The sequence below is a fragment of the Heliangelus exortis genome, chromosome 21, assembly GCF_036169615.1.
Source record: "Heliangelus exortis chromosome 21, bHelExo1.hap1, whole genome shotgun sequence".
In the NCBI taxonomy this organism is placed as follows: Eukaryota; Metazoa; Chordata; class Aves; order Apodiformes; family Trochilidae; genus Heliangelus; species Heliangelus exortis.
The window spans coordinates 9,827,584-9,841,821 of NC_092442.1; the positions used below are offsets into that span (position 1 = coordinate 9,827,584).

Below are 14,238 nucleotides of genomic sequence, written 5' to 3' on the forward strand. Positions count from 1 at the left end.
GAGGAGCCCTCCCTGCTGCCTGTCGGGGATGTGCTTGATGTATGTAAACACGTAATTAACGGTAAGTATATACTTAATTGCTTTGCGGCTTCGATTTGCATTCAGGTGTTGCGCTGGAGATGCCTTAGATACAACCAAACCAGGTCAGTTCGCAGCTCTGAGGGGTGCAGGAAAGCCTGGCGGGGAGGGGGGGCTGCGGGAGCCCCGGGACCATCAGAAGGAGCCTGGCCACGGGCTGCACTGCCCGGGGGGAGCCTGCCGGGACCCCCGGGATGCCGGGGAAGTGCTCCTCCGCCCGGCTGGCTGCGAGGCCTGACCGAGGGCCGCGGGTGGGCTGGGGACGGCCCCGAGCAGGGAGGGGTGCGGGGGGGTAAGGTCGCTGCCCCTAACGAGCCGAGGTCGATCCCCGGGGGGGCCGAGGCGGCGCCGGGCGACCCCCGTGCGGCCCCGCTTCCCCCGCTCCCCCCCGCGGGTCCCGGCGCCGCTGCGGGCGGGCGGGGCGGCACGGCACGTGTGGGGCCCCCGCCCGCCGCCGGCCCGCACCCGCGGGCGAAGCCGCCCCCCGCCGCCCCCGCGGCTCCCTCCCTGCGCGGCGGGCGGGGGCGGCGGGCGGGCGGGCGGGGAGGGGAGAAGGGGAGGGCGGGCGGCACGGGCGGCCCCCGCGGGCCGAGCCGAGCCGGGGCGCGGCGGCGGCGGCGGCGGCCCTGGACACCTCGCCCGCTCCTCCATCTTCTCTCGCCACAGCTCGCCTCGGCTTCCCCAGCCCGGGACCGGCCCATTGCCAGCCCCGCGGGGGGGGCGGCCGGCCCGCCGCGCCGCCCCGGCCCCGCCGCTCGCCCCGCCGCCCCGCCGCGCCGCCTCGGGTCCGCCGCCCGCCCCGAGGCGAGGGGAGCGGCGGGGGCGGCGCCGCGGCTGCCCGGGCCCGCACCGCCCCGCCGGGCCGCCGCGCCGCCGCCTCCCCCCTCTGGGCCGCAGTGGTGCAGCCCGGAGGTTAGCGGAAGCGGCCGCTCGGCGCTGCCATGTTGAGCCGCCGCCGCCGCCGCCGCTTTGTTGTCGGCTCCATGTAGCTGGGGCCCGGGGGAGGGAGGGGGGGACCGCGCCGCCGGAGCCGCCGCCGCAGCCCGCCGAGGGCCGGGACGCCCCCGCCATGGAGGCCAACTGGACCGCGTTCCTCTTTCAGGTGAGGCCCCGCGGCGGACGGCGCTGCCCGCGCCCCCCCCCTCCCCTCAGCGGCCGCGGGCGGGCGGCCGCCCGCCGGGCTCCCCGCTAGGCCGGGGCTGTCACTCAGCGCCGCCGCCCGGCCTCCCGCCCGCCTCCCCCCCCGGCCCGGCCCGCGGCGGCGGCCACGGCGGGGTCCGGCCCGGCCCGGCCCGCCCGAGGCAGCGGCTGACCCGGCCCCGCGCCGCCGGCAGCGCTTTTCCCTCCTTTCCCTCCTGCACTTTCTCCCCGCCCGCCTCCCCCGAGCCGATCGCGCCCGGCGCTCCGCCGCCGCCCCGGGCTGCTTGCCCTTGGATCCATTTTTTTTTTTTTTAAAAAAAAAAAACCAAAACAACAAAACACCACAAAAAGAGATCTATGCTTATATATATATATTTTTATTATTTTCCTTTTTCCCTCCAAAAAACCCGAATTGCGCTTTTTTTTTTTTTCCCTCTTTTAAATTTTTTTTCTTTCTGTTTTTCTCTTCCCTCCCACCGCGCCAAAAAGAAAAACAAAACAACAACAACAACAATAAAAAAAAAACCACCAACCTTCCACCGGGCTCTAACAAAACCCCGATGGAACAAACACCGTGTCTGGGAGAATAAATTAATCCCTCTTTAAACAGCCTGACTCAGGGGCCGGGTGACGAGGGAGCTTGTTTTCTTTTAAAATAGGACGCGAGCGGGCCGGATTTCTGTAAAAACTGGCAAAATGCTAACGGTGATCGGGAGGAATAGGGACGGCGGAGCGTGCAACCCCTCCCTTTGCCAACTGAGTCACAATTTTTCCCCCTTCTGTCTGCGAAAGACTGACTTTAAAACACCGCTGTTTATGTAATTCCCCAGAAAATCCAGTGTACCAAAAAAAAAAAAAAATCCTTCCCTGGCTTTTGTAAGCCGAGCCCTTTCACGTCAGATTGTTTGCTGATGCCTCCTGCTTTTAAAAAAATTTTTTTTTTTAAATTTTTTTTTTTTTTTTTTGAGCTTGAAAAACATAAAATGTGCGATTGCAGCAGTAGGAGGGGGGGGGAAAAAAAAAAAAAAAAAGAGCCCCGCACATCACCTTTCTCAAGGTAAAATAATCCTCTCGGCACGTTCCCAGCGGCGGTCACTCGCTTACTCACTGTCCTCGGAATTAAACCCAAACCCAAACCCGTGACACGAGTTTGAAAACCTGAGTTGAATGAATAAATCCGCCAAGAGCGGGCCCCGTTCCTTTAGAGAGGAAAAATGGTCATTCCCTGGCGCTGGGGATGAGTCAGTGGCTCGGGTGCTCTTGTCTCCAGAACCACGCCGGGAATGTTCCGGGGAGCCGGTACCGGGCGCTGGGTTTTTCCGCCTTTTCCTGCTGAAGGCGGGTGATGCCATCGAGTTTGGCTGAGGCTGGAGCATTATTTCTCACTCTAGTGGGCAGTTGTGATTCGCACGTAGGAAACTTCACGCTAAGAAGTTAATCTCCTTACTCGAGGGCCATCTCCCCCCCGAGCTGGGGCTGCTTTATCGTTTTTCTGCCTCCCAGATGAGTGTTTTCCAAGGGAAAGGATTCCTGGGCTGGCAGCCGGGTATTGCGGCAGCCTCTGTAAGAAATGCCAAGTAATACTTTGAAGTACGTGTCCAGCTTCTTGCTGCTACTCTTTATTTATTTATTTTTGTGTGTCTGTGCGTTTTTGTTTTTTTTTTTTTTTTTTTTTAAGTGTGGTGTATTTGGAAATAGCTGTGGCACACTTTGATTTAGGAGTCGACTCTGCTGCTTTTAATTAAAGACGCAGCAGTTCACTCTCCTAACGTGCTTAGCTATGTGTGACTTGGAAGCATCTTCATAAAACTCTTGACGTGGAAATTTTCCTCTTGTTTTCTTGATTTTTTTTTTTTCGGGGGAAGGGGGGCAAATAATAAAGCTTTAAGACCTCACAATAGATGCTGAATATTGTTCCTTGAGTCATTTAGGGAAACCAAATGATTCAGGGTGTAAGGATCCTAATGCACCTGGCAGAGAGGGGACCCCTGATGTGACTCTCGTTTTTCTTCTTCCCATGCTCACCAACAGCCTGTCAGCTGATGAATTAAAAACTAGTGGCTAAAAGTGGGTTTAAAAGCCACTCCCAACCTAAATAACAAGTGCAAGTGACTGAATATATGAATATATGCTCCTTCTTTTTTTGGGGGGGGTGAGTTTGATCGAGTGTGTGTTTCAGCTGTGTCAGGATTTTCTAAGCATCAGTTTAATACGTGGTCTGTAAAGTTGTGATTTTTAGCCAAGTATCTTTAGAGGAGGTTGCAATGTCTTAATTGTAGCTTTGCTGGCCGTGGGGTGTGCAACTGCGAGTGGCTCTTCCCAAACAAAAGTTGCCTGATTCGTGTTTCGGTGGCATTTTGTTGCAGTGTTATCTTTTTAGAGGAACAAGTGTGAGACTGAATAAGCAGCTCTCGTTCTGGCTATTATTAGTCCCCGAAATGCCTTATTTTGAAAAACCACTTTTAGTATCTGCTTGGAAAGTGAAAGTTGTATCTGTTAATGTGAGGAGGAATCATCCATCAGACGGAGTGCTCAAGATATGACTCATGCTAATTTGTTGCTCTCACATTAAGGCTGGAGCGCAAAAATATTTTAGCCTCCGGCGTTGGAAGTTCACAACGCCACATCCTACTACTCCAGGCCACGAATTGCAGGGCTTTTTATTTACTGCCCCCCCAGGAAAGAAAAAAAAAAAATAGTGATAGAGCGAGGGTGTTTTGCACGAGAGCCTGTCCCACGCAATCAAAATATCACAAAAAAATGTTGACACGAATGCCGGGTCAAGTAAAACCGTGGTCTGTGCCTGAATAAAAATGACTGGCGAGAGGCATGCAGCAGGTGCTGCTTTCCCTTCTCCAGCAGCGAGTTAAAAAAAACCCCACTGTCTGATCCTTTTTTAAAAGGCTTTAATGCAGCCAGGCCTTGGAAACTGAGGAATAGTGCTTGTTGCAGAGCGGGGTGGTTGGAGAGACAGCGCTGCTAATAACGCTGGCTATCTGGGAACCAAGATAAGCAGACTTACATAAGCAGTGGCTTCACAGCCTGTGGCCTTATGAATATACATTGTTTTATGTCCACCATCTCTGTTGGCTCTGTAGGAATAAGTGCATCATTACCTTGAAGTGCTGACGATTCTTTAAGGCTTAAAAATATCCATAAACTGCCTAAGTTTGAACTTCATCCAAAGGATTTGGGCTCCCTATTATCTGATCCGCTAGCTCTGCCTTTGAAACTGTATCTCTGGAGCTATCCTTAGGTGCTCTTAAGTGTCTTCTGATGCAGTTTTAACAACATTGTTCGACGCTTGTTTAAAGTCGGCTGCAGAACAGCGCAGAATTCCTTAAAATTGAAATTGTATTTAAGTGCACAACTCGCTCAGTCCCGTGCTTCCGATGTGTGTTGTGCGTGCTCAATGTTCTTTTTATGCAACGTAGATGCTCAGTTGCTTTTTAAAACCATGGAAACTAAAGGGTTGAATATCCACAACTGTCACTGAAGCCAGGGAAAAGTTTCAGGGAAAGGCGGGAGCTCGTGCCCGGCCCTGGGTGAGGAGAGTCCCGTGCTCCCTCCCCGGGGCTGTGGTGCAGGGCACAGTGTGGCAACGCTCAGCTTACCTGTTGGGTCTCAAGCTTTGGCCCAGATGGCACGTCCAGTGCAGATAAAAAAGGATGGGCTGGGCTTGCTCCTAATGATCCCAGCAAGTTTTGTCTCTGGTTATCATTCCAAATCCGGGCTTTCTCCCCTGAGCTGTTTTCCTGTCAGATAGGCTTTGAGTGGTAGGGAGCACGTATCCATACCCACGTGGGTGAGTGTTTGTATCCACTGGTGGCTTTTATCCAGAGATCACTGGCATTGTGCTCCTGGAAACGGAGTGGCTGAGGTGGCAGGAGGAGGCAGGAGCCCCCCTGCACCCAGGGGCTGTGGTCACTCCTCGGGTGGGCAGAGGCAGAGCGGCTGGAGCTTGGATGCAACTGAGAGGAAAAAGTCCCAAAGTGAGCTTCTAGAAGTACTGGCTTCTCCAAAGGACTCGATGAAATGGATTAACGTAGGAAGAGTGATAGCCTGAGTGCATTTCACGCAGCTGTCCATCCTCAGCCAACGTAAAAGTAGGCAAGTTGGGGGTTTATTCAGCTCTCACAGCCTCGAGTCGTGTTATTTTGTGAAGGAAACCATAGGGAAGAAGTCCTGGAAGGCTGCAGTGCTGATCTCATGGGAATGAGAGTTTCCCCCAACTCAGCTCCAGACCTGGCACGTTAATAACAAGACTGATTTAAAACTCCTCCGATGAGACCGAGGCACATCTTGAATACAGATGCACTTAAACTGGCTTAAGGTGCTAGCGTGATTTATTTTAATGCTCCATTATGCTGAATTGCTCTGTGTGGTTTCTAAACCACTTTAAATTTGTATCTGCTAGGGTTTTGTCCTGGTTTGACTGGGTGAGTTTTAGTCAGAGTGTTTTCTGCCTTAGAACAAACATCACCTCATACCAGCACGGTGTCCAGCAGCCCCTCACAGCAGCTCAGCTGAGCAGTGCTTGCTGGGACACACTCATTGGGGGGGTTTTCCTCTGTCCCTTCCCTCTGATTCTGTATCAGCTGTTTTGAAACAGCTTTGAGGTCTTTGTTTGTGTTTTTTTTCCTGTTTTTCTCCCCCTGCTGTGTTCTCCAGCATCTCTAGATGACCGCCAGTGCTTATTGATCAGCTTCTCTTCCTCTCGCAAAGTAGCTGCTGATGAAGAGAACAAGAGCATGTCGCTATTCTGATTAGTTTCCAGGAGCAAAGAGCACAGTGGTCAGTGAATAAATGTGGTGGGAGCCTGCTAAATATAGAAATGTGGCTTTAGACAGCTCTGGATTCACGTTGCTTTGGTTTCAGTGCTAACCCCCTGGTACGAACACCTTGTTTAAATAAGACGCCTTATCGCATCCTGGCTCTCTGTGGCTGCAGCTCGGCTCTCGGCGTGCACTGAGCTCAGCTCAAGGTGGGGCCTTATTTTGCAACCCCCATCAGTACATTCGTAGGCTCCCAAGATAGTCCCAAGGTGGCATCTGATACGATCGTTAGCAAAACAAGTTATCTGTTATGTAAAGATCAAACGCCGTGTTAGTAAGAGATCTGACAAGCACCTAGTTGTTTTCCAGGAGAACTGTTGCCCTCCGGAAACTTAATAATTATTTGATTGTTATGATGTGTGCCTTCCTCCACTCCCCACAGAACCTGCACGGCGCATGTGTTGGAAGCCTGAGTGGTTTGTCCTGTCCCAGACCAAAACCCCTTTGCCTTTTCCACTCGTAGCTTCCGTGGCTTTTGGTCTAGAATGTGCTTTCCTCTCGTTTGTAAATGTTCTCACCCTGTTGGACCCAGCGCCCGTCCCCAGAATTTAAGTGTGGCTGTTTGGTTTTAGGCACACGAAGCCTCACACCACCAACAGCAGGCAGCACAGAACAGTTTGTTGCCTCTCCTGAGCCCTGCTGTTGAGCCACCCGATCAGAAGCCGATTCTGCCCTTACCAATAACCCAGAAACCTCAACCCGCGCCAGAAACGTTAAAGGATGCTATCGTTGGGATTAAAAAGGAAAAACCTAAAACCTCCTTTGTGTGCACTTACTGCAGCAAAGCTTTCAGGGACAGCTACCATTTGAGGCGTCACGAGTCCTGCCACACAGGGATAAAGTTAGTGTCACGGCCAAAGAAAACTCCCACCACAATGGTGCCCCTTATCTCGACCATCGCCGGCGACAACAGCCGCAGCTCCTTGGTCTCGACGATCGCGGGCATCCTCTCCACGGTCACCACGTCTTCCTCTGCCACCAACCCCAGCAGCAGCGCTGGTGCCACGGCCATGCCAGTGACTCAGACGACCAAGAAGCCCAGCAAGCCCGTCAAGAAGAACCACGCCTGCGAGATGTGTGGAAAGGCCTTCAGGGACGTCTACCACCTCAACCGGCACAAGCTGTCCCACTCAGACGAAAAACCCTTTGAATGTCCCATTTGCAACCAGCGCTTCAAGAGAAAGGATCGCATGACCTACCACGTGAGGTCTCATGAAGGTGGCATCACGAAACCATACACCTGTGGTGTTTGTGGAAAAGGCTTCTCGAGGTACCATGTAGAAAATCCCAGGCGAGCTCAAGTGTTGGCTTTTCATAACCAAGAAGGGTTAAGCTATCATAGCGAGGGGCTAGGAGAACCAGACATCTTAGAAGATTGGTGAGGGGATAAAGAGCCTTGTTTACCTCTAGGGTGTGGGTTCTCGATCTGAGCTGGATGGGCAGTGGCCAAAAGTGGGCACTCTTTTATGGGAATGTTTGAAATGATTTTGTGACCTTATCCGGGTCCTGCAGGACACGTGTCCGTGTCACTGGTGGTGGCCACAGGATCCTTTGCAGCCCTGGCAGAGGTCAGTGACCAAACGGGGCAACCTGCCTCCTTCTCTGGGAGCAAGGTTGAGGTGTACTGACAGAGCACTGTGGGGGAGCTTGCATTGCTGCTGCCTGTATTTCTGCCTGTGCTTGCAGCAGAGAAAACTTCAACCTTTAAAGAGCCGGTGATCTGTCACCTGTGAACAAGGTATGGCCAAAAGTGCCATTTTCAGGGGTGTGAGAAGAACATGGTTGAATTTAAACAGCAGGTTGGGGTCTCAGTGTAACTGTATGTTGCTCCAGCTGGAAGCCAGGTGTGGGCAGTGTCTTCACTCCTGCTGCCCAGGGGCTGGGGGTGGGGATCTCACCAGGCAGTGTTCAGCACCACTAGCCAAGGGCTCAGCTCTATGTCTTTGTAACAGTTTGCATTTTCTTTTCTGTTCCCCTCTTTTTTTTGCAGGCCTGATCATTTAAGCTGTCACGTTAAACACGTTCACTCAACAGAGAGACCCTTCAAATGCCAAGTAAGGGCTAAAATGATTTATTAAGAGCAATACGTTACTGTAGCCTTAGAATCTCAGGTGCAGAGTCTTTTTGGAGATGTGTTTGCTGCTGGACTTCTCTTTGAAAAGCAAGCACAGGAATTAAGTTGCATCTCCTTAGTACAGTTCTGGTTTAAGTGTAGAGGCAGGTTAATGCCTGTGGATGCTGTGGCTACTTTTTTTCAGGACATTTAGAGGCTTTTTTGTTTCTTGGAGAACAACGCAGGTGCTCTGTCTTACACTGTGCTTAACTTAAAAGAAGGGTTGTAGCAGCATCCTCAGCTCAGTGCTGGTTACTGGAGTAATGTGTGCAATGTGCTTCTTAGCATATTTAAATTAAATATGTTTCTCAGTCTATCCATTTTAAATGGGTTGGAATCATTGATTCTGTGCCCGTTATTCTGCTGGAAGGAGAAGCAAGTTGTTGTGAGTTGATGACTGAGCACCAGACAAATAACTGGTCTGCCCTTGAACAATTAACTGTTTTGCTTGGAATATTCATGCTTGTTCCAACCTGCTTTTTAGTGACTCATCACATGAAAGAGGAGTCCTGTGTAAAAAAAGCAGCGTTAGAAAAAGGATTCATTTCCTTGTTGTGATTTGGGTGGGAACAAAAGTAATTGAGCAATTTAAGATATCAGGTTCATATTGTTACACTAAAATCATATCAAAAAGCAACTATGCCTCTTCTAAGAATTTTTTTTTTTTTTACAACCTACCTCTTGCTTTGCATGGTTTTTGTCCTCATTGTCTCAGAAGCCAATTTGAGTCTCTGTTTAGTCCTTTGCTTTTGGTTTCTCTAAAACCCCAGGTAAAACTCGAGGCTGTCAGTGTGCTTTAGGCTGCTGCTTGCACCCGCGAGGTGCAGCAGGCTCACAGTGGGTGTGTAATTCATGGTGTGGTGCTGCTGTCTGCCTGTCACATCTGACTGTTGTCCTCCATCTAGACGTGCACTGCTGCCTTTGCCACCAAAGACAGACTGCGGACACACATGGTGCGCCATGAAGGAAAGGTATCGTGTAATATCTGTGGTAAACTTCTGAGTGCAGCATATATCACCAGCCACTTAAAGACACACGGGCAGAGCCAAAGTATCAACTGTAATACCTGTAAACAAGGCATCAACAATAAAAGTAGGTGAACGTTTTGAAAAACATTTCTAATAACAAATGTGCTTGCCAAGGGAATCGCGTGTGGCGAGGTTGAAAGGCAGGAGGTGTGCCCCTCAGGCTGGGTGTTCACACCTCTTAAAAATAGGTGTTTGATAACAGGATCTACTCCGGCTCAAAATTTGGCATATGTGGGATGGGTTTGCTGATAGATTGTGCTCTTACCCCTTGGGAATACCCTGCAGTTGGTGAGAATAACCCAGCTCTTGAGGAAAAGAGTTCCCGAGTTTTAATTTTAGGGTTTTAACCTCATCCAAAGCTCATCAAAATTAGGAGAAAGATTCCTTTGCTTTCTCTGAGCTTTGGCCCTGGGGTACGATGATTCCTGGCAGTAGCTGACAGGAGAAGGATTGAAATCCAGCCCTGGTGTGTTATGGGCATTAATGGCATCTGACTGGTGGTGTGCAGGAGTTGAAGTGAGATGCTTGTCATAGTTCCTTCCAGTCTGAAACTGTAGCAGTGCTGAAGCCTGAGCCTGGGAGTGTCTAGTAAGCAAATGAAGAATTGACTTTCAAATCTTCCCATTAAAATAACTTCAGTTAACCTAAGTGGTTAGTGATACAAGATGGGTTCTCAGAGGAATCAAGAGGGAGATGTAAGGAATGTCTTTTGAAACTTTGTCCTTAAAGCTTTTAAAATAGTTCTTACTTACTACATCTTTGCAGTTCTTGTTACGCCTGGATAATTTGAAGGTACTTGGGAGTGTCTAAAATGCCTGATTGTTGAGCTTCAGATGAAATTTGGATGGGAAGTATTTTTCAGGCTCTAGGGTTACAGCCCTGGCTTCCCAGGCCAGCTGGGTGGTGCTGAGCCAGTTCACGTGAGGCATCCACAGCAGTTGGTAGAGGTGGGAGGGATGAGTTGTAATGTGGCCAGGGAGCAGTGATGTGCTGTGCTCTTTTGTAGAGGTAAACTGAAAATTTGAAGTCGTACTTGCAATAAAAAGTAAAAAAGCTGGGGTTTTTTTTTTTCCTTTTTAACTGGAGCTGAAGCATAGGAAAAAGTGGAAATGGTCTTTAGTTCATCCTTCCCAAAATGCAAACAAAACAATCAGAAAAGAAGTTCATTTTTGGCAGTGAGAGCACCTGTTCCTGACTGGCATTTTGGTTGTTAGATCCTGGAAAAGTAGTTTTATGAAACACAGGATGAATTGTGTGGTTTTAAATGCCTTTGTGACTTCTGCTGTTGGAATCCTGTGAGATTCCCCATGCTCTTTGCTGAAGCCTTTGTCACCTCAGCAGAAAACAGTGACTTTTCAAGGTGAATTTGTGTTCTTACTTAATTGGCATAGCATGCATGAGTGAAGAGACCAGCAATCAGAAGCAGCAGCAGCAGCAGCAACAACAGCAGCAGCAACAGCAGCAGCAGCAACAGCAACAACAACAGCAACAACAACAACAGCAGCAGCAGCAGCAGCAGCAACATGTCACAAGTTGGCCTGGAAAGCAGGTAGAGACCCTGAGATTATGGGAAGAGGCCGTCAAAGCAAGGAAGAAAGGTAAAACAAACCAGCATTTATGGTCTGGGGTTGATAAGATACTGGAGTTTACAGTTATATAGGGAGTTTAAGATGTCAGAAGAGGATGTCTTACCTGAAAAGTTCCATTCTCAGTGTTGAAATAGCTAAAAACTATAAGCAGGAGGATAACAGGACCAAAATGTTGTAAATGAGCTCCTTAGTGCTGCTTCCCCTTGGCCTCTGTGCTTGACTGTGTACATCACACAGGATGTTTGTGTCTGCTCCAAGGCAAGAGTGGTTTTCACTTGCATGTGGTTTGTAGCTGTGTTTATGGCTGTTTACCTGTTTACTTGTGTGCATATATATGTATATATATACACACACACCCCAAAACCCTCTGGTGCAGCATCATCAGTCAGCATGCTGTGTCCCTTTCATCTTTTCTCTCTCAGTTTATCCCATTTGCTTTATGATCATGTAACTGTCTTTGCATTAAGTTTTCTAGAACTCATAGAACTTATATCTCTTGTTTTGTTGTTTGTTTTTCACTACAAAATTCACTGATCAGTGGTGGTGTTTTTCATTACTGCTGTGCTACTGTGATTGCAGCTGAATAGCTTCCTGTCCTGTGTCAGTTTTGTAAAGAATTTGAGTTGTAAAGATTGCTTCTATGTAGTGTCATCAGGAGTGTAGTAGTTTAAAGGCTTCCATAACTGCTAGCATTTTATTATTATTTTCAAACCAGTTTGATTTCTGATGCCTGTCACCAGACTCTCCTGGATTGCATGTTTTAAGAGAAATTCTTAGTGACCACTTACTGCTTTTCACTAGCTGTTTTTAGTAATAAATGGTTTTTACTCACCTTTTTTTTTCCCCTCTTTCCTCCTAATCTTCCTTTCAGTTCCTTCACTTTTTATTTTTTAGGTCTTGTGTGTATTAGGCTGCTAGCTCCTTTTGCCTTGTTATTCCAATTGAATTGAATTCTGTGATCAGACAGTATAGAAGGAGCTTATTCTTGTTAAATTGTAGCCATGACAGAAACATTAAATATCATCAGGCCACTAAATGGATTAAGCAAATGGGTGTCAGCTTTAGGAAAGCTCTGAGATTTTTTTTTTCCCCTGCTTGTTCCTTCCTGTGTCTTGTTCCCTCTTCCCTCTCTTCCTTACTGTGGTTGTTGAATGTGCTTTGAGAGGAACACTGGGTTTGGGCAGAGTGGTGGGAGAGGGATGTGGGTGGGGAGAGGTGCTGTCAGATGGATGGGAGTTGCACTTCCCTGGGAAGGGATGTGGGTGGGATGTGTCTGTGCAGCCCAGTCAGTGCCAGGCTTTCGTGCTGCTCTTTTCCATGCTGCTTCTCCTGTGCTAGTGCCACCTCTTGCGTTGGTTTTTTACAACACTAGATGGGAATTTTTTTTTTTTTTAGTCTAATGCTATTTATTTTCACAATTTTTTTTTTTTTTTTTACTCTTTCCCTTCCTTTCCACCCCTCCTAGAGATGGACTTTGAAGAACCAACAGTAACCCTTGAATGGGGCTAATGTTGCTTTCAAAGTTAACTGTCTTGGTACATTTGTATTGCCCAAGAGGCAAGAGTGGACTCTTTGCTCCTGGCTTACCTCCTGAAACGTGGGTGTAGACTGAGCTTGGTGTCCTCCCCTACAAATGTGGAACAAGACACGACTTACAAGTGCCGTAACGTTGCTGTAGAATTTATTTTTGTTGGTTTCCCTGGCAGTCACCCCTTCCCTCTGCCTGCCTCTGCCACCCTGCTTCTCTTCCTGGAGCCCCCCCAGTGCCCAGCCCTGCCAGAGCCCACCAGCTGCAGGGCCAGGCACTTGGCCTCCTGCCTCCTCCTCCTCCTCGTTCGGCACTTAATTCCTGCTTCCTGCAAAATAAAGTAAAAAAAAAAAAAAAACCAACCAAACCGACCCAAAACCCTGCAAAGCAGAACAAGTGGTGTGGAGCTGTAGCTTGTGTGACAGCTGAGGAGATAACGGGGGTTGAAAGCTGTACTGACTGGGTAGTCTGGAATACTGCTAAGTGGAAGTGCTGTGCTCAGTTGAACAACTTGGTAGCAATAATTAAGACTGAAATAAGCAGGTATATATTGAAACGAGCTTTGCTTATCAGTCCCTAATAATGACTTTTTAAAACCTTCACAGAATGTCAGTTCACCTTTGAGAAGGCTATAGAGTACGTACCATTCGGTATGTACACTCTCTCCTCTATTTCTAATGTACCTCTTGGCAGGATTTTTTTGATTGTAAGATGCTGTTTTTATGAACATCAAAACCCTCTTTATAAGACAAACTCACTGCTCAGGAAAAAAAAAAAAAAAAAAATTGAATTGCAATGAACTGCATGAGAGTTTGTATTTCTTGTAGGCTATAGAATGTTAACAGTTTTAACTTACTAATAATTCCTAAAGAAAATTATTCCAGAATTTGTACTTGTTCTTGTTTGGTTTCTGTTTTTGTTTTTTTGTTTCTGTTCTTTTTTTAAAATCTCGTCCACGGTTTTTTTACGTGTTTAAAAAACCTTTTTGTCTTTTTTATGTCTCATTTTTAGAAGCTGCTAACTTGTGCCAAACCTCCACTGCTGCTACTACGCCTGTGACTCTTACTACTCCATTCAATATAACGTCCTCTGTGGCTTCTGGGACTATCACAAACCCAGTCACAGTGGCAGCTGCAATGAGCATGAGAAGTCCAGTAAATGTATCAAGTGCAGTTAATATATCCAGCCCCATGAACCTCGGGCACCCTGTAACTATAACAAGTCCACTGTCCATGACATCTCCATTAACGCTCACCACCCCGGTCAATCTGCCCACCCCGGTGACAGCTCCAGTGAACATTGCCCACCCGGTCACCATCACCTCCCCCATGAACCTCCCCACGCCCATGACCTTAGCTGGGCCCCTCAACATAGCCATGAGACCCGTGGAGAGCATGCCTTTCCTGCCCCAGGCCTTGCCCACCTCTCCTCCCTGGTAAAAGAATTTATAAACAGTATTAAAAACACAAAAAAAAGAAAAAAAAACCACAAGGATTAAAGTGGAATCCTTACCAGCAGTTCTTTTTTTTGGGTTTTGTTTGGTTGGGTTTGGTTTTTTTGGTTTTTTTTTGGGTTTTGTTTTGATTTTTTTTTTGTTGTTGTTGTTGTTGTTTTGAGTTTTGGTTTTTTTAAATTTTGTTTTTTCGTTGTTCTGGGTTTTTTTTTTTTTGGTTTTGTTTTGATTTTTTTTCTTCGTTTTAGCTCATAATAAATCCAGACTAAGACACTGGGGCAACATCAGAGACCATAGTAGCACCATCCCCTGTTGATTTGGCTCGTATGGTTCAAACTTGAGTTTCACTGGAGCACTTCATTTAAAGTAAGTTTTACCTTTTAGCTGACTGATGCGGAATTAGAGAAGATACTTAACTTGCCAGAGTTTAAGGAAAAAAAAAAAAAAAAAAAAAAAAAGACAAAAAAAAAAAAG

The 14,238-nt window shown here is 48.2% G+C and overlaps 1 protein-coding gene and 1 long non-coding RNA gene across 7 annotated transcripts; one reads left to right on the forward strand and one right to left on the reverse strand.

The window, feature by feature from the left end:
* The first annotated feature begins 657 nt into the window (after positions 1-657).
* On the forward strand, positions 658-13,796 carry VEZF1 (vascular endothelial zinc finger 1). Of its 6 annotated transcripts, none has more exons than XR_011730136.1 (7): positions 658-1,180; positions 6,626-7,431; positions 8,044-8,107; positions 9,072-9,258; positions 10,586-10,792; positions 12,249-12,961; positions 13,323-13,796. XR_011730136.1 is itself a non-coding variant. In XM_071765350.1 (7 exons), exons 1-7 carry the CDS (start codon positions 1,148-1,150, stop codon positions 13,748-13,750), a joined length of 1,770 nt encoding a protein of 589 aa, XP_071621451.1. In that variant the 5' UTR covers positions 669-1,147; the 3' UTR covers positions 13,751-13,796. The 6 variants fall into 6 exon arrangements, 5 of the variants coding, with proteins under 5 accessions (XP_071621452.1, XP_071621451.1, XP_071621454.1 ...); XM_071765350.1 differs by having other exon boundaries at positions 669-1,180; positions 12,917-12,961; XM_071765352.1 differs by having other exon boundaries at positions 677-1,180; positions 6,626-7,323; positions 12,917-12,961.
* On the reverse strand, positions 1,540-5,861 carry LOC139806140 (uncharacterized). Its single transcript, XR_011730141.1, has 2 exons — positions 4,833-5,861; positions 1,540-2,779 (listed from the first exon to the last, which is right to left on the reverse strand). It is a non-coding gene; the product is annotated as an uncharacterized lncRNA (long non-coding RNA).
* Positions 13,797-14,238: the final 442 nt, after the last annotated feature.

Bases quoted from the DNA above. Each gene is read 5' to 3' on its own strand.
- VEZF1 (XM_071765350.1), top strand. From the start codon at position 1,148: ATGGAGGCCAACTGGACCGCGTTCCTCTTTCAG. The intron at 8,108-9,071 runs GTAAGGGCTAAA...TCCTCCATCTAG, and splicing joins AGAGACCCTTCAAATGCCAA to ACGTGCACTGCTGCCTTTGC. The intron at 10,793-12,916 runs GTAAAACAAACC...AAACCTTCACAG, and splicing joins CGTCAAAGCAAGGAAGAAAG to AATGTCAGTTCACCTTTGAG.